The sequence below is a fragment of the Sphaeramia orbicularis genome, chromosome 1 (assembly GCF_902148855.1).
Source record: "Sphaeramia orbicularis chromosome 1, fSphaOr1.1, whole genome shotgun sequence".
NCBI lineage: Eukaryota > Metazoa > Chordata > Actinopteri > Kurtiformes > Apogonidae > Sphaeramia > Sphaeramia orbicularis.
This window is the reverse complement of record NC_043957.1, coordinates 37,602,209-37,628,974: the sequence shown is the minus strand read 5'-3', so window position 1 is coordinate 37,628,974 and position 26,766 is coordinate 37,602,209. Positions and strand designations below refer to the sequence as shown.

Sequence of the window (26,766 nt, the reverse complement as noted above, 5' to 3'; positions counted from 1 at the left end):
CAGTTTCAGCTTCACAGTTTGGCATGTCTTTTATGGATTGGGATTGTCTCTCTCAACTCACTATATATTTTTTTATTTGTAAGTTTTTTTGTTTTTTTTTTATCAATTACTAGAAATTTCAGGTGACCCCATTTGAATTCCAGGTGACCCCCCGTGGGGTCCTGACCCCAAGGCTGAAAAACACTGCAGTAGGCTTATCATACATGCTTCACAAGCGTACAGGGTATGGCCAGGCCCTCACCGCTCACTCGCTCCTTACAGTTTGTGTATGATAAACCTACACATACCTGACATATTCTGAAAATGCCATGAAACTGATGTCTAAGTGTTGTTTTTCACCATCACACACCCCGTATTATTACATGACAGTTGACTTACAGTGATTCCTTCCATTTCTTCTGACCAAGTAGCGCACACGGTTTCATTACTTGTTGTCTCTATGTTTGTTGCTGCTGTGGCTGCGTGGAATCCTTATTCCCACAATGCACTTCGTGACAAAATTTCCAAAAAGGCCAAAGTGACGCATTGTTTTGGTATGTAAACAAATGGACTGTTTGTGATGGAGTCATCTTTGAAGTTGTTCACCGTGAGGGAAGTGATTTAGGTGTGTAAGCACGGAAAGACTAATGGATTAGTGATAATGACGCTATCACTGGGGTTTTACAAATTTGAAGAAAAATTTGTGATGAAAGTCATACACTGTTTTAAATGCCACATATGAGTAATTTAGGAGAAGACAGAAAACTATTTCCCTGGTGAGCATTTTAGCACTTGCTTAACCTGACACACTCATACAATAAAGAAAGCATCCACATACAAATATATAAACGTTCTTGTATGAAGCTCATTTTGTACTGTCTTTACCTACATTTTCTGTACAGTAAGAAAGCAACTGAGAACCTACTGTAAGTCCCTATATGTAAGATACACAATATAAGACAGAACGCAATATGAAAGAGCTGTCAGGGCTAAAAAAAAAAAGAAGAAAATATCCAGATGTGAATATGAAAATGTTCATATGATCACCACTGTCTGCTGATACCAATGTACCTGATACGCTGATATGAATGTGGCCAATAATCAGCCAAACTTATTAATCAGTTCTTCCTTAGTCAGTACATGACAAACACTTGATGAGAAAATGTCACAAATATGAGGAAGAACAAGCAATTTAGTCAGAGTGTATCTTGATTGAGCTTTCAGTCGCAACTGAAGGACTCAAAGCATTTGTATATTGCTACTGCAGAAATTTATCTTGAAATAATTATCATTCTAACTTTGTTACCAAGCACTACATTTTACAAATCTGCAATTTCTGCAACAATACCTATATTTGGGAAAAGAAAAGAAAAGAAAAGAAAAGAAAAGAAAAGAAAAGAAAAGAAAAGAAAAGAAAAGAAAAGAAAAGAAAAGAAAAGAAAAGAAAAGAGGGAAAAAAAAGACATCAAAATGATAGACAAGGACCAAAAGATTCCCCTCTATGCCGCTGCCAGGAGAAATTTGCGGCATCTCAGAAATGTCACTCGGAGTTAAAGTCGGGCTGCTGGCTGAGTGTGAGGTGGTGGCTGTGGCAGAGGTCACGCTGCGTTGATGTCACCTGTTTGAGACTGAGTGAAGAGGATAGAAGACAGCTGAGCAGTGAAAGGTGAGAGCGAACAGACAGCGGCTGAAGGTTTCAAGGCAGAACAACTTCTCCTGGACACCACACAAATGTCATAAGAAAGACACGAGGAAATATTTGGTGGTACTGTGTGTGTCTCCTACAGCAGCCAAAAGCAAAATGTTCCAAAAATGTGATTAGTAGTTTGATTTTATCACCACTTTTAACCCAGTTAATGTAAAACAAGCAGTTGGTGAGGCATGGAAAAACACAAAAGCCAAATATCTCAACTCAACTTTATTTATAAAGCTCTTTAAAACACAGCTGACCACAGTGCTGTACACAGAAACATCATAAATAATCACAAATATTCACTTTAGCTTCAGGATTTTGAAATTTCCATGAACTTAATATAAATTTTCATATGAATTTCTTCAACAAAATCCAAAACAATCCATGATGAGTCATTCCATGCAAGTAAGCTAGTAAGGAGTGTATCATGTAGAGCTGCACGATATATCGTTTGAGCATCGTCATTGTGATGTACGTGTACGCAATAGTCACATCGCAGATCCTGCAATGTAGGAAGCAAATGAACTCAACATGTTCTCATCTAATTTCAAGGGTATGTGACACACACTGCATGCAGTGATCCACCAATCACAATCATTCTTAATCAGTTTGGAGTGAGTCGCTGGGAACAACATTGAAAAATTAGCAAGGAACCAGAGAAAATCACCGTAAACAAAGACTTGGTGCCAAAAAGAAAAGCAATGTCAGTTATCTGGAATTAATTTGGCTACAAGAAGGATGATATTGAAACAAGTGTTCTGTGTTGACAGCGCCTTGCAACTGTTGCCACAATGAGAGGAAAAACAACTAATTTGTTTGATCATTTACGTCAGCACCACACAGCTATTATATCCTCCTGAGTAATTTTTCGTATCGCAATATATATCGCAGGGTTAAAAGAAATTGTGCAGCCCTAGTATCATGTGTGCATTATATAAGAACAACACTCAACATAATCTGAGATGCTTTATAAAATCCCACTTCACAGTCTATGTACAGGATGTCCCATAAGTCTCCATACAAAGGAGACATAATACATATGGTTCTAACATGTATTTCTTTATATTTCTTCTTTATAGTTCTTCAGCAGTGGAGGACACGCATTGAAATGTGTTCCAGACAAAATAGCAGTCATATAGAGCATATTATATAAATAAAAATGGTTTATGTCAAGAAACGTTTATTTTTCCTATGTATGGAGACTTATGGGACACCCTGTACTGGTTTGTGATTAAGTTGACTGAGAAGAAATCCTGTATATTTATATGGTTAAATCTTTCTGTGGAACTTTTCAGTTACTTAAAAAAAAAAAAAAAGGGAAGAAGAGAGGCAGATGATTACCCATCATGCTTAGTTCCTGCAGTACAAGCCTGTGGGGGCAGTGTTCTGATCTGGGGTTTCTTCAGAAATTAAAGGCAATTATGGATTAAAATAAATCTTGTCACATTTACTGCAAATGCATCCATAAATCACAGCAGCGGTGGTCCAGTGAAATATTGTGTGTACGACTGTTGTGGCCAGGTCATGTATAATCAGTTAAAAGAACCAGGGTCACAGCCTTGGTTTTTAAAGTGTTCTCCAAAACATTTCAACTCACACTGAACAACGATACTGAAAGAAAAAAAAAGAAGGTGGAAGCGATATCAGAGCAATGACGCCCTGTTGACTGATACTGACAAGGGAACCACAAGATCAAGGACCTATCATCATCCTCCTGCCACCCTACTTGTCAAATATTTTACATCCAACTCCCTGGAGAATATTAGCCAAAATTGCGCAGTGAGCGATCAAACTCAGTATTTCTGGCACTGTGGATGACAGGGCTCACTCGCTTTACAGCATTCACTGACCCGATTTCAAAGTCTATTCACTTGGCTGCAGGGCCAGGGGATTTTAGTCTCCCTCCCTCTACAGCCTCCCCCTCCTGTGCCAAAAAGGCCAACCACTATCGACATTTACACTGGAATAATGCATGAATAAATGCTTTGGCAGGGGATTGCTGCATTGGTAAACCCCTCGTCGTACCTCTGTCCATAGGGTGATACAGATGAGTTTTTAAAATCACTCACTCTAAATCCCGCTCATGAATGGCCTTAGGCAAAACATAGCTCCACTCCGTGTGCCGAACACTATGAACGCTGGGAAATCTATGGCACTGTCTGAAAATAAAAAGCATGAATTTGCTGGTCTGAGGCCATTCTTCCCACCAGAGATACAAGGATGGTTTAAACAATCTTCCTCATATTGTGAGAACTGTTTAAGCCTAAGGGGAGAAAGTAATGTGCCACTTGTGCGCACAATTCTGACCTTTAATATATCGTGTAACCTGCCACGACTCAGAGGCAGAGGAAGCATCTACCACTTGTAGCAAAAGTGATATCTCCCTCTTTTAAGACTTACCGGAAGAAAAAAAAGATGCCCATTTAGGGATATGAGAAAAATGTAGATATTTATTACTAGCCTGATTTTTGTTTCAGCATCTTTTAACCCTCCGGTATCCCGTCCAGCAAGGCCCTTACTAAGCACCAAGTGTACCTTTTTGGCACACTTGGGAAATAATGTCAAAAAAAATTTCATACAGTTTGTTTTTAATTCTTTTACACTTTTTTCTATTCCATCAACTTGAGCTGTAAATAAAAATACCAAATATTCAATAATTGTCACATTTTTTAACCTTTTAAATGCCGCGTTTGTAATGTAAACAAACCATTTTTTTGGATCCATAAAACAAAAAAAAGAAAAAAATTTTATACTGCATAAAAAGTGGATCACATATTATTTGATTTTTTCATCCTGGCATATGTCAATGATTAACTCCAACACTGGTTAATTTGCATTATTATTTTTGGCGCTAGGTCAAATGCTCAAAAATACTAGCATCTGTCACCAAGTGTGCCAAAAAGGCACACCTATAAATCAAACTATTAAATATTATATATTGATTTATTTTTCTGCTCTAATTTGATTTTACTTTTGTAAATCAAGGTCAACCCTAATCATACATATCAAATGGAAGAAATAGTGCATTTTAGGCACACTTGGGAGACAGATGCTAGTCTTGTAATTTTCTTTTGTTTATAATGTGCACATTTTAGTTAGTGGCCAGAATTTTAAAGATCATGTAAAAATGAACAACTTTTGAATTCTAACCTTATTTAAATTGTGAAAAATAATATGAAGTTTTTTAAAATGAAGTGCAAAGTGTGCCTAAAAGGTGCACCTGGATACCGGAGGGTTAAACAAATGTAATCTTTTACTTGTAAATAACTATAGTGACACTACATCACTGTCAATGACATGGAAAGAAAATAGAAGTTGGAGATGGTGGTGTACAAAGACATGATTTTACTAAGGTCTTGTGTTAGCCGGTAAGGAATGCTGCTGATGTGATGCCAGTGAAGCGAGAGGGAAACCAAGCGAGTTTAGCAAGGTCCTGTTGGGAGGAGGATTAACATTACTGAGCTGCCTTTATGTGTGTTCACAGTCTTATGTTACGTAATGTTACTAAGAGAAAAGCTGCTGGACTGGTCCCACTGGTGTGTTGTACAAACCAGGCTGGACTCTTGAACGCCACAATGAACAATGTCATATCTTTCCAAATGTGTGTGTATTTATTCTGTACCCTATCATATTACTCTAGCCTAGTTTAACAGTACACAGTAATAATAGTGTAATCTGAAGTGAGGACTGTTTTGACTGGGTGATTCCAGAAGTCTCCTTATCATTTTGAAGGCTTTAGTTTGTCATTGGTTTTATTAATTGCATTATAAAGAAAGTTGTTTTTCACTGTTCGACCACTTCTAACATGATAACACAGATTTACTCACTCCCTCTGAAATGTTAGCTGTCTCTCTGAGTCTTGTTAATTGGAGTCCATACTGATCCAAAAGTACATTCATCAATCTATTCTCAAAACTGTGGAGTATGTCTAGTTCCACGAGGGGATTGGAGGACTCAACCAATCTTTCCCAGCAGACATTAACTTGGAGGCAACCCATTCTGACACACAGAAACAAGCATCCATATTTACACATATCTACACCATATACACATTTCCTTAATTAGTAAATAGACATCCCAGTATGTTTGTCTACATTCAGTTATAAATAAATTGCAGTCAAGTGAGTATGTGACAGCTCAAGTTAACATAAAGACAATGAGCATTCAGTTAAAGAAGCGATGTATTCTGATTTCTTCTATTTGACTGCTAGTCCCTGCCACAACCCAATGCTTTTATTTCAGGCAGTCAGCTCAGTGATTAGCCTTCGCCACAGCCAGCATTCAGAAGTATACAGTGAAATATAATATAATAGCAGTTTCCAAATCATTTCTTAAATAGAGTAGATGACATTGGGCTCTATATTTCACCTCTTTGCAGAAATATTGTCAAATTCAGAATGCTCCTAACTGATTCTGGGCCTTGATTTGAGACCCACATTTGATACGATCAATCTCAGTATACTTATAAATCACTCTAAATACTGTGTTCGTATCAATGCACTGCTCTTACCTGGTTTCACTCCAACATATTTGACAGAACTGTCTCTGTTCGGAGAATCTGAGAATTCTCCTCATCCCCTGCCCACCCACCCCACCACCTTGTGGTGATCCTCAAGGGTAATTTCTCAGCCCGCTGTTTTTTCTTTTCAAAACTTCCTTTGGGCCATACAATCTAGCGTTATAAAATGTATTTTATATTCATATTAATTTGAGGAAAACATACCACTTTATGTTCTCCTGACTGGTAGTGAAACAAATTTCTTCCAGGTTGGTGAGTTAAAACTGAGGTACGTCAATTCAACCCACCAAATCTGACCCATAACATAAAGGTTCATCTTCTTCGAAATTGTTCATGAAAACAGACTTTATACAGGCTTTCTGCAGGTATCAGCAAATCTAATTTAATGCTTTGTCATGCCCTTTTTAATGCCACTTTAAACAAATTTAATGCCCATGTCCAACTGCAGATATATATATATATATATATATATATATATATATATATATATATATATATATATATATATATATATATCAGTCCTCCAGGATTTCGCAGGATTTTTTTTTTTTATTGTTGCAGCCTAAAATGCCTCATTTTGTGGCAGCTTTTCCAAAAAATTGCAGTGAAAGTTGCAATGATTTGAGGCTTCTTTTGTTAAAGTCACAGAAACATGGGCATTTGCAAATTACCTAGAACAGTCTTTTTTGAGTTTTAGCCTTAAAAAGCACCAGGAAGCAATGATTTTAAACAAAACAGGCTTTTTTTTCATTCATTCATTTATTTGTTTTGAGCAGCTAATGAGAGCGTAGCGTCACAGAACACCAGCCAATCAAAGCGGTGGGTCACAGAACATCAGCCAATGAGAGTGCAGCATTACAGAACACCAGCCAATGAGAGTGGAGCGTCACAGAACGTCAGCCGATGAGAGTGCAGCGTCACAGAACATCAACCAATCAGAGCGGAGCGTCACAGAACGCCAGCCAATGAGAGCAGAGCGTCACAGAACGTCAGCCAATCAGAGCGCAGCGTCACAGAACGCCAGCCAATGAGAGCGCAGCGTCACAGAACGCCAGTCAATGAGAGCGGAGCGTCACAGAACGCCAGCCAATCAGAGCGCAGCGTCATAGAACGCCAGCCAATCAGAGCGCAGCGTCACAGAACGTCAGCCAATGAGAGCGCAGCGTCACAGAACGTCAGCCAATGAGAGCGCAGCGTCACAGAACGCCAGCCAATGAGAGCGCAGTGTCACAGAACGTCAGCCAATCAGAGCGCAGCGTCACAGAACGCCAGCCAATCAGAGCGCAGCGTCACAGAACATCAACCAATCAGAGCGCAGCGTCACAGAACGTCAGCCAATGACAGCGCAGTGTCACAAAACGTCAGCCAATGAGAGTGCAGTGTCACAGAACGTCAGCCAATGAGAGTGCAGCGTCACAGAACGTCAGCCAATCAGTGCGCAGCATCACAAAACGTCAGCCAATGACAGCGCAGCGTCACAGAGCGCCAGCCAATCAGAGCGCATCATCACAGAACGTCAGCCAATCAGAGCGCAGCATCACAGAGCGTCAGCCAATCAGTGAGCAGCGTCACAGAACGCCAGCCAATGAGAGCACAGCATCACAGAACATCAGCCAATGAGAGCACAGCGTCACAGAACGCCAGCCAATGAGAGCGCAGCGTCACAGAACGTCAGCCAATGAGAGCGCAGTGTCACAGAACGTCAGCCAATCAGAGCGCAGCGTCACAGAACGCCAGCCAATCAGAGCGCAGCATCACAAAACGTCAGCCAATGAGAGCGCAGCATCACAAAACGTCAGCCAGTCAGAGCAGTCAATCACAGAACGTCACCCAATCAGAGCGCAGCGTCACAGAAAGGCCAGCCAATGACAGCGCAGTGTCACAGAACATCAGCCAATGGCAGCGCAGCGTCACAGAACGCCAGCCAATGAGAGCACAGCATCACAGAACACCAGCCAATCAGAGCGGAGCGTCACAGAACGTCAGCCTGTTAAAGTTAGGCTTTATTTTTTATGAAACTGTTGCTTGTACAGTTTCTGTCCCTCTTTTTTTCTTCTTATTTCACCTGTTCATTAATCACTGTTTAATAAGAGTCCTTTATCACAAAGATGAGTCAAAGGATTATGGGGTTACAAGCTAGTTTTCTGTATCATAAAGGTGTTTTACTTTACACAAGGGTCGTGATATCAAAACCTGCAAATCAAAAATGACCCAGAGTAGGATATATTTAATGTAGTGAACTAAACCGTCCAAAAGCAATTCTTAGCAACTTATTGCATTTAAGTAAACTTTTACATTAGTTTTAATTCCATCTTTAATATTTTACTTGATCCCAGATAGACAGTACCAGGGTTGAAGTAACTGAATAAGGCTGAAATGTTCTCACACCACAAAAGAATACAAACAAGCAACGCACTGATAATACACAACACACAACTGTATTTAATGTATGTGTATTTAATGAGTATGAACACACACATTCATGTAGTGGACAGTGTGATTTGGCATATTCCATATTTAAAATCCTGGTTTGCTTATTTTGTGAGTAATGTTCAGCTGATCTGGACTTGTCCATGTTTGTGATTGATCGCTGAGTGACAAAGCCCCTTTTATTTACACACACTCATAACTGGAGTCAAAGGAAGGTTATCAACTCCCATTCTTCCACGTACATGCAAGAATGTGATTAGTAATGCAAAGACATTCTTTCATACTGAACTTCCTCTGTGATCCAAGCCCCAGGTCTTATGTTTTAATTAGTTTGTTGTTGTTATTTTTATCTTAAGTGTGCGTACTTTTTTTTTTTTTTTATCTTGTTCTGTGGAGCACTTTGTAGGTTTATTTTGAAAACTGCTCCACATGAATTTTATTATTTATTACAAAGAAAAACATCAGACCCACTTCATATCCTCTTATCCTAATTTAGGTTGTTTGGAACGATATCTAAAACACTGAAAAATCTCATCAAGTAAAGACACACACCTGTCATCACTGTTAAATATTACACAATATATGTTTCCTAACAAACAGTCAAAGTTCATCCTTGATTAGAGAGTGAAAAAATCCCCAGAGAATAAATCATGAATAATAATCATTTAAGAAAAATAAACACAACATCAAGAGGTTGTCAAAAGATGTGACCAATAGGGGAGGTAAGAGAGCAAAACTTTTGTCACTACTGTATTATGAGCCAGCCTCATGAGGAGAAAGTTGTTAAAAGGCTTAAATGCATTGTTGACTTTGACAGATATACTGTTAAAGTAAACTGAAACAAACAGGCCACTGAATAAACTGAAGTAGTGATTATTACCCACCCCCCCGAAGGCGAGGCAAGGGGTATTGTTTTTGGTTTGTTTGTTAGTTTTTTTTTGTTTGTTAAAACTCTAGCAGCAAAATTGTTGGATGAATTCATACCAAATTGGGTTTATAGATTGCCAGTGATCCAGAATAGATCTGATGACATTTTGGGAACACTAGGTCAAAGTTCAATTTTTTTATGAAGTTTTAAAATCTTTTTTTCCCATTTACAATGGGCGAAATTTCGCATGTCTGTAGGAGCAAAACTATTAATCAAATTCATACCAAATTGTGTTTATAGATTGCCAGTGACCCAGAATAGATGTGATTACATTTTGGGAAAAGTAAGTCAAAGTTCAATTTATTTTTATGAATTTTTAAAATCTTTTTTCTTCTCCCATTTACTTATAATGGGCAAAATTTCAAATGTCTATAAAAACATCAATTTTGTTTCAATTTACTTCAAACTTGGCACATATATAGAGGCAACTGATATGCTGACATCAGCACACGCATAGACACAATGACATCAGCTGGATTACTGCCAAAATAAGTTACAATATGTGTGAGGGGTGGGGTTTGTTGTGCCTGGCACCACTTGTTTTTAGAATGTTTTAATATCCTGTTTGTTTTTATGTGTATGTGTATGTCTATGTATGTTTTATGCTGCTGACAACACTGAATTTCCCCATTGTGGGATCAATAAAGGAATATCTTATCTTATCTTATTTTATCTTATCTTTTCTTTTCTTATCTTATCTTACCTTATCTTATCCGCCTGCTGGAAAAATAAACATATTAAAGCACATATTTTGTGAAATCAATTTAAATAACATCATTAAAAAGAATATAAGAGGATGAGTCAGAATTAGGACAACAGTGAAGATGAATTGCAGGTGAAGAAGCCATGTCTAAATGTCTGTGAAATTGACAGGGAGTATGTTGACACAGTTGAGTTTCTGTCAGCTCAGCATGACCTAGTGATAGACAAAGCACTCAAAATCACTTTCCTCCTTTGCTCACCTTCAAATGCTCAGTTCAGCTTTCACTCTGCCTTTTTTATGTCCGTCCCTCTGTCCTTCCAAAGGACTTTAATTAACATTTCACTCACAGAGAGTCTGAGGACAGAGCGTACCTTTACCTGTAGATCAGTGTTGTCTTTTTTGTCCCAGGATGAGAAATTTGCTAATAACCACACACATGTTCATGGCTTGAGACGGTGATGGTGGTGTACAAAGCAAACAGTATCAGCACATAGGACAAGCTTCTTCCTACAGCTCATACTAGTGTGTAATCTCAAAACTGGAGTTGTGGGGTTTATAGCAGCATCGTATACAGGGTGGGGAAGCAAAATTTACAACGAACATTTAGTTGTTTTTTCTCAGCAGGCACTACGTCAATTGTTTTGAAACCAAACATATATTGATGTCATAATCATACCTAACACTATTATCCATACCTTTTCAGAAACTTTTGCCCATATGAGTAATCAGGAAAGCAAACGTCAAAGAGTGTGTGATTTGCTGAATGCACTCGTCACACCAAAGGAGATTTCAAAAATAGTTGGAGTGTCCATAAAGACTGTTTATAATGGAAAGAAGAGAATGACTATGAGCAAAACTATTACGAGAAAGTCTGGAAGTGGAGGAAGCAACAAAAAACGTACCAAAGCTTTTTATTAAAGCTCTCAAATCCAAAATCCTAAAGGATCCAACCAAATCCATGAGAAAAATGGCAATTGAACTTGAGGTAGACAACAAGACCGTTAGAAATGCAGTAAAATATGATCTGAAGTTAAAATCTTACACAAGAACACCAAAACACTTGTTGACAACAGCAACAAATCCAACTTTAGCAATTTTTGGGAATCATGTTTATGGCCGCCTTCTAGCCCAGATCTAAACCCTCTGGATTCTGCTATTTGGGGCGTTTTAGAACATGCTACCAATAGAACATCACACAGCAATGTGGACTTTCTTAAAGATACTATTAAAGAAGAATGGGAGAAGTTGTCAACCGAATATTTGAGGAACACTTGCGCAAGTTTCAGGAAGCGTGTGAAGGCAGTTATTGAGAAAGAAGGAGGACACATAGAATAAAAACATTTTCTATTATGTAAATTTTCTTGTGGCAAATAAATTGTTATGACTTTCAATAAACTAATTGGTCATACACTGTCTTTCAATCCCTTCCTCAAAATATTGTAAATTTTGCTTCCCCACCCTGTACATGTCCACAATGTGCTACGTGAGTGAAATCAATTTAGATGAAAGGAGTGCAAGCATTTCACTTTGGAAAATCAGATACGTAGTGAAAAAGCCAGTGATTTCCTTCGTCTCTACCTCATAGCACCAGAGGAGAAAAGCCGGCTTTATGATACCATGATTCACTGGCAGCCTAATGAGAGCTACGGCCCTAAGCTGTTTATGTGGCATAAAGGCTGCTTCTATTAGTGCTGCTGTCGGAGAGGAGGAGCTGGGCATTGGGTGGCAGCACAGTGTCAGTTCAGCACATAATGCTATTCATTCTCTAACAGGACTGGAGGTCCTAAGCTGAGAGCAAACTGAGACTGAGGGCCAACAACACAGCCACCAAATCCAACAAGTGAAAAAAATACAATGGTACTAGAAATATAATTCAACACAGTGCTGTGTGTTACCTACAAACTGTAAATGTAAGTAATTCCTTACCTTGCAATATTACTGTCTCAGAATTGTAATGCGTTACATGACTCCTGTATTACTTTTGAGTTACATACAAACTCTCAAATGGCGCATGCACTGTAGAACCCAACTGCCCGAAGTCGAATACTAACCCCTCCACCCCCACCAATACTAGAGATAGGAGAGTCTTGGGACTAGGGATGCAAATTATCGATTAATCCATTAATCATTAGTTGGTTGGCCTTATCAATCGTTTAACGATTAATTGATAAGCAACGATTTTCCTGAGAACCTGAATTTCTCTTTTGATAGGGTCTATAAATGGTCTGAACTTATATAGCGCATTTTCTACACCTTCATGGTGCCCAAAGCGCTTTACACTTTCTCACATTCACCCATTCACACACACACTCATACACCAGTGGGTGACTGCTGCCATGTAAGGCGCTGCCTGGGTTCAGTGTCTTGCCCAAGGACACTTCAACATGTAGACAGTCAGAGCCAGGATTTGAACCGCCGACCCTTTGGTCATTGGACGACCCCCTCTACCAACTGAACCACAGCCGCCCAGTAAGAATAAAAGCTAAATATAGTTTATATACTTCATGAAAAAAGCATGTCATATTCCTTAATGATTGATTTCTTGTACCATTGGATACAGTACAGGCAATGACATTTATGGAGTAGAACTAAATAAATTCTACCCAGAAATTCAATAAAACTAGACTAGACCAACCTCCAGGGAAAACACTCCGATCTAATACTGACCCTGCATTTGTGCGTGTATTTAGGCGGGGGTGTACCGCTCCCACAAACAGACAGGCTGGTCTATATTTCGCTCCACCATGTCCCCATGTCGGTCAGGAAGTGGAAGAGGGCAATTAACCGACAATTCATAATTTAATCGAGCAAATTCTTATTGACAATTAATTGATAGTTGATGAATTGTTTACATTCCTACTTGGGATGCAAAAATTTGTGCAGTGAAGTACATGTGGACTAAGTAATGGTCTACAGTCTAGCAACCAGTCTGTTTGTTTGAATACCAAAGTAGTACGTTACTCGGGCCTATTCGGAAATTTTGTTGTGAAGTGCGTTGTGGGAATGGGAGTGTCACGCAGCCGTAGCAACAACAAACATGGAGACAGCAATGAAACCGTGTCCGCTACTGGGTGAGAAGAAATGGAAGGAATCACTGTAAGGCAATTGTTATCTTATAATACAGGGTGTGTGATCGTGAAAAACAATACTTAGACATCAGTTTCACGGCATTTTACGAAAATGTCATTGTGTAGGCTTATTATACACGCCTCGCAAGCATACAGGGTATGGCTGGGCCAGCAGGGAAATCGTGAGGTGCGCATAGACCGGAGGAATCACAATTCTTGCAAGATACAACCAAACTATGAAAAGTTTTCCTCCAGTTTTGTCTGTATTTTGGAAGCTTAATCTGTGTGTGATGGCTTTTTGTATTGTTATGTGACTAGAAATGTTGCATTTTTGCATCATTTTAGACTTAAATTATTTAAAAGTGTCTAAATGCTGATAGTCCACATTGTCCTGTACATATGGCTGAATTGTTTCCATTAGGTCTCTTGACTGTGGTGGACTGAGTTGTGCTGCCAAAGTTTTATTATGAATGAAAAATATGTTGACATTACCATAACTCAGTGTGAATCAGACTCTTGCAATGCTGCAGTTCAGAAGGTGGAACCACAGCTCATAAACAGATTGAAGACCCTGGTGCTAAAAGTACTGAAGTCACAGAAAAAGTCTGTTAAAAATATTTACAGGGTGGACTTAGTGGACAAATACAACATGTTTAGATGCTCTGCTTGAACTGTCCAAAAATGTAACTTCACTACTTTTAGCACCAGGGTCTTCAATTGTTCATCATATTTTTTAACCAGCAGCAAATCAACACATTAAACAAACAGTATAAGTTAATGCAGACTGAACCCAAACACTTATGAAAAGACTGCAATGAACTCATGAATCTAGTCCATATGCTAGTGTCATTAATGGTACAAATGTTGCTGTTATTACCTCCACCAGGAGGTATTGTGATCACTTTGCTTTGTGTGTTTGCATGCATGCGTGCACGTTTGTTTGTTTGTTTGTTTGTTTGTTTCTTAGCAAGATAACTCAAAAAGTTATGGATGGATTTTCATGAAATTTTCAGGAAATGTTGATACTGGCACAAGGAAGAAATGATTACATTTTGGTGGTGATCAGGGGTGGGAGTGGGGGGCAGATCTGTCTTGGCGGAGGTCTGCGCAGTCCTCGTGCTTTTCTTATCTTTAATATAATAATGCGATCCCTCTGAAAGTAGATATGTAAAATGAAAACCACTGACAATCTAAGATCAAGATCGTGAGCCCAACCCACCCAACCTTCAGTGGGTTGGGCGATCTAGTCTGTGAGGGAGTAAATCTGACTTAGGAAAATAAGAAAATGTAATTAAGGTAACAAATCACATAGAAATAATAAAACACACACCCGTGTGTATGTATATATATATATATATATATATATATATATATATATATATATATATATATATATATACATATATATATATAGTTAGTGCTCGGTGGATGTTAATGTCACTCTGTAGTCATGATAAAAAGTCATCATTTCAGTCATGATGTGTCTGCCCTTCATTCCCTCCCACTGCTTGCATCCAGGTTTGGCTGCTCTCCAAGTGCAAGGTTGTACAATCAACTTCATCAGAGACAGACAAAAACAGAAGACGAGCTTTTCACTTCAGCGCCTTACGCTTTTAACAACTCACATTAAAATTACATACCTAGCCTTCATTTTGGACCCAGACCGACGAAACCTATCAAAATTACAGTAAAGCACTTCATTTTCAGCTTGCGTTCTCAGATGATAATGAGCTGCTGCTGACTTCAAGGCAGTTATCTTGCGCCAGTTAATGGTCTCATTAAGTTGCTGTTTATAAAAAACACCACTACTGAGTCTTCATTTATTAAAAACCAACCTGGTTTTTTACAGTGAGCTTGTAAATAACTCAACGTACTTGTTAGGCTGTCAAGAAAGCAAAGAACCCTCGGAAGCTTGTGTGTTTGTGTGATGGCTTGAAACAGGGTTTAAAAAAAAAAATGTGGAGCATGGACTGAAAGAGCTCACTTCACGGTAAAGAACTAACAGCTGAGTATCAAGTGAGCTTTTAAAATAAATTGGTACAAAAGTCTCTAAATTCAGTCTTCATAATAACACATACAGTATGTTATAAGCCATCTTTAGTACTACTAAACAGAACCAGCATGCAAAGTCAGCCACAGCAACCGCAGAAATTAACCCATAAAGACCCAAATATCCACAGCAGACCAAAAGCATCTACTGATCTAAAATGTTTAATAAGCATTCATCTACTAACTGTCAATACATGTAAATAATTTAGGTAAAATGCAGTTTGTCATCTTTTCATGGTCATCAGATATGACCCATTTGGACGTTCAGAGGCTCTGTAGTGAACGTGGAAACACCATCATCTCCTGAAACACTGATTCACCAGTAAAACCCATAGAGTTGGATCAATGACAGTGTCTGTAGACTTTTGTTTTTTATGTTCGGGTAATGACATATTTTGTTAAAAGATTAACTTTTTCTTCAGTTTTCTGTTTTTGATATAATAACCCTTAACTTTAATCTGAGTTTTTATGAACATCTACATGATTAGTACATTAAATATGGTAATAATACCTGATTTTCACTTAAAAATGCAAAATGAAGAGGATAATATTATAATAAATGGTGGTAAATATTAAGAAGCTATTTTATTATTTATTTTGTTTGCACTATTTATGGTAGTTTTTATTCATACCCTATTTACCTTTTATGTATTCTATGTCACATTTTATCTTTTATCTTCTATGCTACAAACCAAGACCTAGGTAACTATATTTCGTTCTATCATGGACCATTGATCGAATAAAGCTGAGTCTGAGTCTAAATCATTCAGGAAAGGTTATATAGACTAGGGCATTAGTGGCTCCTGATTTTTTCAGATCGACTTATTTGTCAATAAAGTCGAAGTCTTGTCGTATGATGACGTCATCACATTGACAGCGGAGGAACAACACAGACACAGCCGTTCAACAATGAGCAGCTTGTACTAACGTTTACTGGAACATTAACAATGTACAGTAAAGAGCAGAATAAAATACTGGAAAGACACAAGCATTAACAGTCCTTCTCAGACATTTAACCAAAACAAAACATAGGTTAACACCTTGAATTTTCTTTTAAATTTAAGTGAACAACAAAGTGGGAAAAGGTTAAGACAGCGGCAGAAAAGATGCACAGTATTTTAAAGAAAAGAGCGCATTGTCTTCATGAAATAAATGAACAGAATCATCCAAACACATTGGCTGTCCAAATTATTATTCAATATTGGTGGTACTTACATGGTTCATAGAACATTACTTAGACCAGAGTTTTTCTAGATCACAGTCAGTTTAGTCATCGTACTCTGAGTCATCTTCTTCCTTCAGTCTTGGCCTTGCACTAGTGATGCGCGGGTGTTTTTTTTTTTTTTTTTAAACCCGCTTTGTGGAATTTTTTGACCAGCCCCACAAATAAAGTGACATTTTTTGGACCCGCACCAACCCAACCCAGGTCCGCTGACACATCACTTCCGCTCACTGCGCTCCATGTTTTCATGTATAAAGATGAGAGTATCAACATGGGCTGAATGAAGGCTCATGCACTGTCGGGTGATGGAAGGGAGAGGCAGAATGACATACGACTAGTCGACTCCTCCAAAGTAACGTCAACTTGTGCCACAGACGTCAACGCTTCAACAAACCGACTTTTCACTTAATGCCCTAATATAGACAGAAAAACTCATTTGGGAAGTGCCATAAAAGTAGCACTGGGTCTTTATGGGTTAAAAATGAGCTCCCAGTGGGGGATGCAGACTTACCTTAGCACTGGCTTTGGTCTTACTGCTGCTGTGGTTATTGTTGAGGCTTGGATTGGCATCCTCATGAACTCTGTCCAAAAGCCACAGGAGGAACTCCAGAGCATCATGTTGAGAGTTTCCCCGAAACTGGGAGCCGTACTTGGCCACAATGCTCTGAGGAGAAGGGAGACACCATATTTAATCACTGTGAGGGGTTTCAGAAGTCATAATACAAGGACATCCTGACAAAATGTGATGACGGGAACAGACAGCATGGAAATGTTTCATTTCTAAGTCAGAGCTGGTCTGAGTCATTGAGAACAGAGATTAAAAAAACATTTTTGTCTTTCTTATTGCAACATCACATGCAAGTTAATTTAAGAATATCCATCTGAGGTTGCTTGCTTATGCGATTATAAGGCTTCTCAAAACTGTCTTTGGAGACAGGGTTTGCGCAAACATAGAATCTCTGAAATGTCAAGTATTGACTGAGGAAAATGAGAGAAGACATTTTCGCTCTTGTACTTACCTACATTACTTTAACAAAACGTTTACATTACATCAACATATTTTTTCCCATACCAGCAAAGCTAAACTACTTCTTTCAAGGCAAAGTAGGTAACATTTCCCTAAAAACAAATAACCCTATCAGGATGATTGTGGGGGTGTATTTACCCACAGAGTTCCTCCCTTCTGACTGTATTTTCTATATCCCTCTTGTTTCATTGTTTTCTGGACTTTTCTGGGCATTGATAAGTGAGTTGGGAAGTGAATCAATATCTTTATCAACCAGTAACAACTACACAAATAGAAATGAAGAAACATTTTTCACTTATTGCTCTGCTCTTAGTGGGGTGCAGTTCTGTCTGAGACAAAATATGGGCAAAACAAAGAGACTTTGCGTGTTTAGAACATACCATTTTTATTGCTATCACTGCACACTGTCCTAGTTCAATAATTTAACTCATTCATTGAGATAATTACTGCAGTGATTGATATGCCTCATCAGTCAGTAGCTTCTTGTGTCTTAAACCATGCAGTTTGATAGAGAGCATAAAGTGTGGACTGTGTTTCAATGGAAAAAGTCCAGATTTACCTTGTTCCAGAGTGATGAAGTGATTAGCCATCATGCCTAGTGCCAACAGTGCAAGCCTGTGGGGGCAGTTTTATGATCTAGGGTTACTTTAGGTTGTCAGGTCTAGGTTCAGTAAATAATTTGTCCAAAAAACTGACAGAAATAACTGTTGTGATATTGCAGAAGCTTATTGAAATGATACTACTGCGAATGTGCACCGCAGATGATGCTAAAGGTGGTCGAAATGTTAGAGTGTGGGCTGGGCTGTGTGTATTTCCCTGCGTACTGTATGTGTGTGGTTACAGACACAGATCCAGAAGTAGCATTAGCCATTTAATACTGCATTACCCAAAGAAGGGATACTACCCATCTCAATCCATTCCACACAGTTATGTCCTGATCTGGATTTTTTTTGCTTCCGATCTGATCTGATTTTTTTTGGGATTAGTTTTGCCAATACCGATCCAATACCAATCCAATAATGATTTTTTTTACAATGAAATTTGATTTAAATTTGGGGTCATTATTTATAGGTTATTATGCTTTTACTTGAGATCACAATTGGGCTGAATGTGGAACCTGAACTAAAACAAGTATGACACCTTTGATTCTTAATACCTTTAGTATAATTTTTGCACTTTCTAAATTCATACTATGGGACAAATTAGAACCTTATATTTTCCACTGTCTAGGGACAGGTCCGTCCGCGTATTTTATGGGGGTACGTTCAGTGCCATGCGTTAGTGACATGAAGCGGGTTGCTCACGGGTTGGGTTGGGGGCGTCAAAAGAATGTCAGTTTATTTGTGGGGCGGGTTGGGTTGGGTCAAATAATTCCACAAAACCCCCTCGGATTGAAAAAACCCAGACTCGCGCATCACTGCCAGACCTCATAATGAGTACAAGTGCAGAGTGAAAGTGAAACTTATAGAGGCTTTACTAAGTCCTCTAAGCCTCCTGCTATCGTGCAGCTTTTCCCTACCTCTGGAAACTTTAATTTGAGGGGGCAGGACGTTTGCCGCCCCCCCTTCCCGAATCAGGCACGGATTGGCCCGATCTCATGACTAAATCTGATCTTCTAAAAAATCCCAAATTGGCAGCCGATACCGATCTATAGATCAGATCAGGACATCCTTAATTCCACATAGACCTACAGAAAATGATTCTCCAACTTGATAACTTGACATCAGCAACAAATTGTCATTGCTTGGAAATGAGGATGAGTTTATCTGCTTTACCTTTAATAACATTTTGAGATTTTTTCAGTCAAAAAAATGTATTCAGATTGCTAGCCTTCACTCTCAGGATCAAACACATCTGTATTTGTGTCATTTGTTGTGCTCTCTTCCACTGCATACTGATGGATGACTCATTAAAAGGATGTCCAAAGCTCGACAGGAATACCAGAAAAAAAAAAAAGAATGGCTGTCTAATTCAGTTATGATGAGGATGTAGCAGAGAGAGTGAGTCAGATGAGGAAAATGACAAACAATACTAATGACAGCATTAACATCACAGTGGATGGCTACTTCTCTTTTTCCCTGTTCTCTTTCCCTCTCTGTGTGTGACTGACAGGATCCAGGCTCTGCTCCGCACCTCATTAAAAATCACCACATCATACCTGCAGTATCCCAGTGTCTAAATATAAACATGGAAGGGAGCCCCCACCAGATCCACTCACCCACCCCACCCCTTCACCGCCGTCCCCTCCACCTGACGGAGACAGCCCACTAATGAGCTTCATCACTATGAGGAAGCACTGATGGAGGATGGAGGGATGAGAGGGAGCACGGGAGTGATGTCAATGGAGTTTCCATACATGAGTTTACTTTTTTCTATCAGAAGGACAGTAAGTCGCAGCTGGTCCACTCCACAAATGAAAAACGAGACAGTGGAGGCAAGCTACCAACAGAACAATAAAGGGGACAACACAGACAAAGAGGTAGAGAGGGAGATTCCAAGGTTACAAGAAGTGAAATGACAGCAAGAGGTTACAACATTATTAAGTTGAAGGGGTGGATCTGTGCTGTTCTGAATCACTTTTTCCCTGTTTGAGCGTATCTTCACATGTGTGTAACATAGCGGGGGGGTAGAACTCCACTAATCGCTTTGATACCTGTTTTGCCTTTTAGAGCGTCCGTGGTGGAAAGTGCCACAGCCTGAAAAACACAAATAAACTGACAAAGTGGCAAAGCTACATTCCCAGGCATCAGGTCTTTGTACACAGTAACTGGAAGACAACAGAGGAGAATAGCAGGTGGGATGAAACGTCGAACTCCTCTAAAAACACGAGCGGTGTTCAAAGCGGACCTAAACACTGCTCTGGTGGGTTCTTGTGTGTTTGTTGGGCAAACACTTTAGCCATAGTCAAGAAGGGGATAGAAGTGGGCGTAAGGGTCAACCAGAGGAAACATAGTGCTCTCTGGGAGGACTATTGATTAGTCTAGACAGGGGATCTGACTCTCAGCCCAAACCCTATTGGTGCTGATATGGTGTGGGGGGGCTGAGGTTCTTTTAATATTTTCCTGGATTGTTTATACTTGATTTCCGTCACCAGGCTTTTTCAGGACTTATGAATGAATGCTCTTAATGCTGTGTAGGCCTATTCACTTCAGTGCTAGAAATCATGTTTACAGATGAGACAGTGAATTGTTGATGCCTATTGAAGGTCGAGGTCAAGGTTTATTTATTTATATAGCACATTTAAAAACAGACACTACCGCCCCAAAGTGCTGCACATAATCATGAAACAGAATATGAATAAAAGACAATAAATAGGTTAGAATAAAACAATACTGACTCATGGTTCATGCGTTAAAATATTAAAACAATAAAAATAAATACTAAAAACAATATTTATGTATTTAAGTTATGTATTTTTATTGTAATCAAATAGATGCAAGTAACATTATTTTAGACTATGTTTACACATAGTTACACAGACATTAATAATTACTTCATTTACCTTCCACTGAACTTAACAGAATAGATAAAGGACTGATAAACAAAATATGAAGTATGAAGCTGTGGAAACACCTCGTAAAAGCCTTATTCTATAGAGGGTATGCACATATGTCACTTCCCCCCCAGGCCACGCCCCTCTAAGTCAGACTGAGTGGCAAAAACCAACCTGCTCAACATGACGGAGTGTATCAGTAAGCACAGCGAGACCAGGAAAATGTGAAATATGAAATTAAATTAAGGACAGTTGAACTGGACATGGATCCGTACGAGCTACCAAAGAACAAGTGGTCCACGAACATCAACATGTGGCCCGAAATCGTGTATCCAGACATCCAGGGTGTAGGGGATCATCGCTATTTTTACCTAAAACAAATACACATGGTTTCATCATCACTGACAACCAGGGTCCAAAACTAGGGCCCAGAACCACGTGATCCAAAGTGCATTTACAGTAGACAGTGTACTGACCCCAGTGAATATATGCATGATCTACTGGTACTGAGGAGATTTACTGCGTCTAGTTCAGATCAAGTACTTTATACAACACAGATACTACTGCTGTGGACGAGCGGGGTACAACTTTATTCTTGTAAATTATGATATTTTCCCCACCTGTTTTTAAATTACGACATTATTCTTGTAATATTATGGCTTTCTTGTTGGAATATGACGACTTTAATCTCATAAACGAATTACATTTTTGCTAAATTATGAGGGTTTTTTTATAACTACGACTTTATTCTCATGACATTGTGATTCTTTGTGTATTGACTTTATCATCATAAAATTACAGGTTTTATATCAATATTTTATGACTTTATTCTCGTAGTGACAAGTGTTTTTATTTTCTCATGTGGCCCTAATACTAATATGCCATCATAGCTTTATTCTCCAGTTCCCCCATATTTGAAAAACTACGTTAGCCTCAGTTTCAGTTACTTTACTAATCATGTAGGAGCGCAAGGTTCAGAATCACAAAATGAAGACAAAAACAATGAAAGATCTGATCATGAAACCAAGAGCTTTACTAAGAAGTAACGAAAGCCAAAACAATACATAATTTAAGGTATGATTTGACCCAAAAATACAGCATAAATTAATGTTCCCTGACACCAAACAGGATCCACAGATCTAGGTTTGGTTTCCTGGATTGGTGGATCCATCTACTTCTCTTTTCTTTGTCTTTCAGTGCCTGTAAAACGATAGCTCCGACTGCTTTTCAAACCTGTTCATACAATCAATCGCACAACAGCTCTTCCCCATTTTTTATTAAATATTGTTCTTAAGTTTAGACAGTATTGAAGCCAACACTACCACTCATCTCCTTCTTTCTCCCACTCAGTGGGTGGAACCACAGTGACATCCGCTAGCGGTGACGTCACGTGCATACCCTCTGTATCAAGTAAATACATGAAGATCCTGTTTAGCAGATGCAGTGGGTGCTAATTAGCTAAGATGCTAACATTCGCTAGCACCAAACTTCTTTATTTTCTCATTTAATACTTGTAACCAACCTCACTTATGAGCTCCATCCTCTTCCTGTATACTTTATCATCACATGTGAAGTGGTAGAATATGTCCTTCGAAAACTGTGACATCCATCGGAGAATCTGTTCCCCTCTACACCAGGGGTGTCAAACTCATTTTAGTTCAGGGGCCACATTCAGCCTAATATGATATGAAGTGGGCCGGACCAGTAAAATAATATAAATAACAGAATAAGAACTTAGAAATAATGTCATCTCCAAAGTTTTCTCTATGTTTTTGAGTGAAAAAAGTACAATTCCATAATGAAAATGTTTATATCTACAAACTGTACTTGAACGTAACATGAGCAAATATGAACAACCTGAAAATTCTTAAGAAAAATAAGTACAATTTTAACAATATTACACCTCAGTTTATCATTTATACATGTGCATCACAACTTACAGATCATAGTGGATCTACAAAAACACAAAACATTTAACAGGCAGAATATTGATAAAATTCCACATACTTCTCTTAAGACATTTCAGGTTGTTCATATTTGTTCAGGTTATTCACATTTTTTGTAAAAGGCTAGTCTGTAAATGTAAACATTTTTGTGTAATTTTACTTTTTTTTTTTTTACACTAAACCAAAGAGGAAAATTTGTGTTTTTTATTATTTATAGGTTATTCTGATAGTATTTTACTGGTCTGACCCACTTTAGATTGAACTGACTTAAAATTATTTTAACATCCTTGATTGTTAATTTCTTCAGTGTAAATTTTGCATTTTACAAATTCATCCCAGGGGCCGGATTGGACCCTTTGGCGGGCCAATTTTGGCCCCTGGGCCCCATGTTTGACACCTGTGCTCTACACACAAACTGTTTCCCTCTACACACAAAAGCTGAAATCTCCACTTTGGTCAGAGTTTTTACAAACCATCATTTTCTGTGCATGTGCCCACTGTTGTCATGTAAATGATCGGCACAAATGCAGAGAAAATCTCTAGGTAAATGTTTAGGCTTTTTTTACATTAAATAACTGCCTTGAGTGGAAACAGCATAATGCAACAGTTTTTTCAGATTTTTTAAGGAATGTTGAAGTTTTCGTAAGTAAAGCTGTGAAACTCTTTTGTCCTACAGAGGACAAAAATGCATTGCTGGGTCTCAGGAGGTTACATATAAATAAATTAGCTCTTTACAGGATTACTTTGTGATGTAAGTAGGCTATGAAGTTACGTAGCTCTACAATATGGACACACTGAATTCAGGTGTTTCATTGTTAACAGGGGACTGGGCTACAATAACAAATGTCATATAGTACTATATTGTCACAATTATCAATGCAAAGAATATTTTTATTTTGTCTTTAGGATTAACGTTGCTCTTATCTAGGCTAACAAAATGCTTCAGTTGGATTTTCCTTAACTCCACTGAACTTTTATGGTAATTGTTTTAAGGTTTCAACTCATAGGTTTTTGTAGTATTTGTCACATTTTGATCAAAAATGATCACTTTGAACTACAAGAAACAATCATACAGGCAGAAAAAACAGCCTTTAAACTTAAAAGAAACATTAATTTTGTGGTTCACCTGCTAGAGCACATCCCATAGTCCATGGCCTTAGCATCATGACCTGTGTTTGAGCCTCAGCCCATGTTTTTTGCTGCAAATTATCCCCCCAACTCTCTCCCCATCTTTCCTCTCTCTACCATACATTATCTCTAACAGACAAAAAAAAAAAAAAAAACGCCCCAAGAAATATTGACTGTACATTTATTGATTCATGTAGTGTATGCTGCCTACTGAAACGGGACGTTTCAATGAATAAAAGTGTGTGTTAATCAAAAGTACACAAAAATATATAATATACAGGCTTAGCCATTATTATTTTAATATCAAAATGTAACAGACTAGACCTTTTAGATATCATGTAATGCAGTCATTCCCAACCTTTTTTGGCTTGTGACCCAATTTTAACATCACAAATTTCAGAGACTTTTTTTTTTGCTAAAATTGACTTGTTTTTGATCATGTAATAGTTTGCTATATTACATTGCAAATAAACATTAATTTAAATGACATTTAGTCCATATAATGTATATTATTACGGACGGAGGCAGAAAAGCCAGGTGGCAGTTGGCCCTCTCCCACTGGTTGGGATGCGGCGCTGTGTCGCTGGCACCTGGTTGCCGGGGTCAGCGGCTGCCTCCTGGTGCGGATGGCTCCCTGAGACAGCGCCTCCTCTTTTACTTTTATTTTCTGGTCCTCTCGTGCTCAGTCAGTCTTTTTAAGTGTGTGTGTGTGAGTGTGTGTGGGTGGGTGGGGGGTGGTACAGATTTTTAAACTTATATGTAAACCACTTTGTGCTACATCCTTAATGTATGAAAAGTGCTATTTGAATAAAGATAGATAGATAGATAGATAGATAGATAGATAGATAGATAGATAGATAGATAGATAGATAGATAGATAGATAGATAGATAGATAGATAGATAGATAGATAGATAGATAGATAGATAGATAGATAGATAGATAGATAGATAGATAGATAGATAGATAGATAGATAGATAGATAGATTACTGCACAAAATGAGAATTTTATTTTCCTTGGTCAGGATACGTACAGTCAGTCCAGCTTGGATTTACAAGGCTGACAATTAATACTGAACAAACAAGAACTCAAACTACGAATTATGAAAGAGCTGCAGCATCCGAAACTGACCACAAAGAACATTTGACAGATAAACAGAACCACAGTGCTTCAGTTTTAGCTTCAGTTTGTCATGTCTTTTATGGATTGTGATTGTTTCTCTCAACTCACCATATATTTTTATTAGTACGTTTTGTTTTTTTTTTTTATCAATTATTAGAAATTTAAGGTGACCCCATTTGAATTTTGAAATTTGAAATTTCAGGCGACCCCACATGGGGTCCCGACCCCAAGGTTGAAAAACACTGATTTAATGTAACCCCTTCCTATAAGAAGTGGAATCTTCCAAAGCAAAACAACCAGGTCTTTTACAGAAAATACTTTTTTAATAATAGTAATGGATTAGATTTATATAGTGCTTTTCTATGAACACATACTCAAAGCGCGTACAGTGGATCCATTATTCATTCCCCTCTGGTGGGGGTAAACTACATATGTAGCCACAGCTGCCCTGGGGTAGACTGACAGAAGCATGGCTGCCAGTTCACACCTTCCTCATACACAATCATATACCAGTGTAGCATTGGAGGCAAGGAGGGTGAAGTGTCTTGCCCAGGAACACGACAGCACATGACTAGGACAGAGCGGGATTTGAACCGCCAACCCTTCAGTTATTGGACAACCTGCTCTACCTTCTGAGCCACAGCAGCCCACACACTTTTCTATCACTTTTTATTCCACTTTTTACATTAAGACAAAAAGACAATAGAACCAAGGACAACCACCTTTCCCACAAATAAAGAAACACAAAGAAACAGAAAGCATTAGAGAAAAACAACAGGACGACACCAGGCAGCCGTAAACATCTGCAGTCTCCTCAGCGAGGGGTCGTGACCTCCCAGCAGTCAACAGAGTTATTCTACCTGCAAACCCAGATGTCTGTTGTTTAGCGTCTTATCTCACTACCTTTGCTTCACCTTGCACCATTACCCTCTCCTGTTCTCCCCACATCCATCCTCCTACTCTGTAAACAAAGATGGATCAGAGCACTGGCAGGTCAGGAATTTACTATAAACATACATCAAGCAAACGACCCTACCCTCTCTCCCTAAAAAAAACATTTACATCACTTCTCTTCTTCATGGTCTGGCCTGCCAAACAGGCTTTCTTAGCGATGGACAGATAGTGATACTGAAGAATTATGACAGGGTTATAACCTTAAGACTAACTACACACGCACACACACACACACACACACACACTACCCATTCCCCAGGTGTGGCTGGACGAGATTGGATAGAATCTGTCATTACTGGCTACTCCATTTGCTGTTTCATTTTTCAGCTCCCTCTCCGCTGTTGGAACAGACCGGACACAGGGCAGTCATCACTTACAGCCTCTACTTACACCAGTGTTTCATCTATCCAGTTCCTCCCTCCATCCCTCATACATACACACACAAACACACACACACACACACACACACACACACACACACACACACACACGCACACACACTTCA

The 26,766-nt window shown here is 38.7% G+C and overlaps 1 protein-coding gene across 1 annotated transcript in view; it reads right to left on the bottom strand.

The window, feature by feature from the left end:
* The window catches only part of usp43a (ubiquitin specific peptidase 43a), a 211,892-nt gene that overhangs the window by 173,730 nt on the left and 11,396 nt on the right, over positions 1-26,766 (bottom strand). Inside the window, exon 2 of the mRNA XM_030137013.1 lies at positions 17,103-17,255. Within this exon, the coding sequence (XP_029992873.1) occupies positions 17,103-17,255 (153 nt within the window). The remainder of the gene's footprint in view (positions 1-17,102; positions 17,256-26,766) is intronic.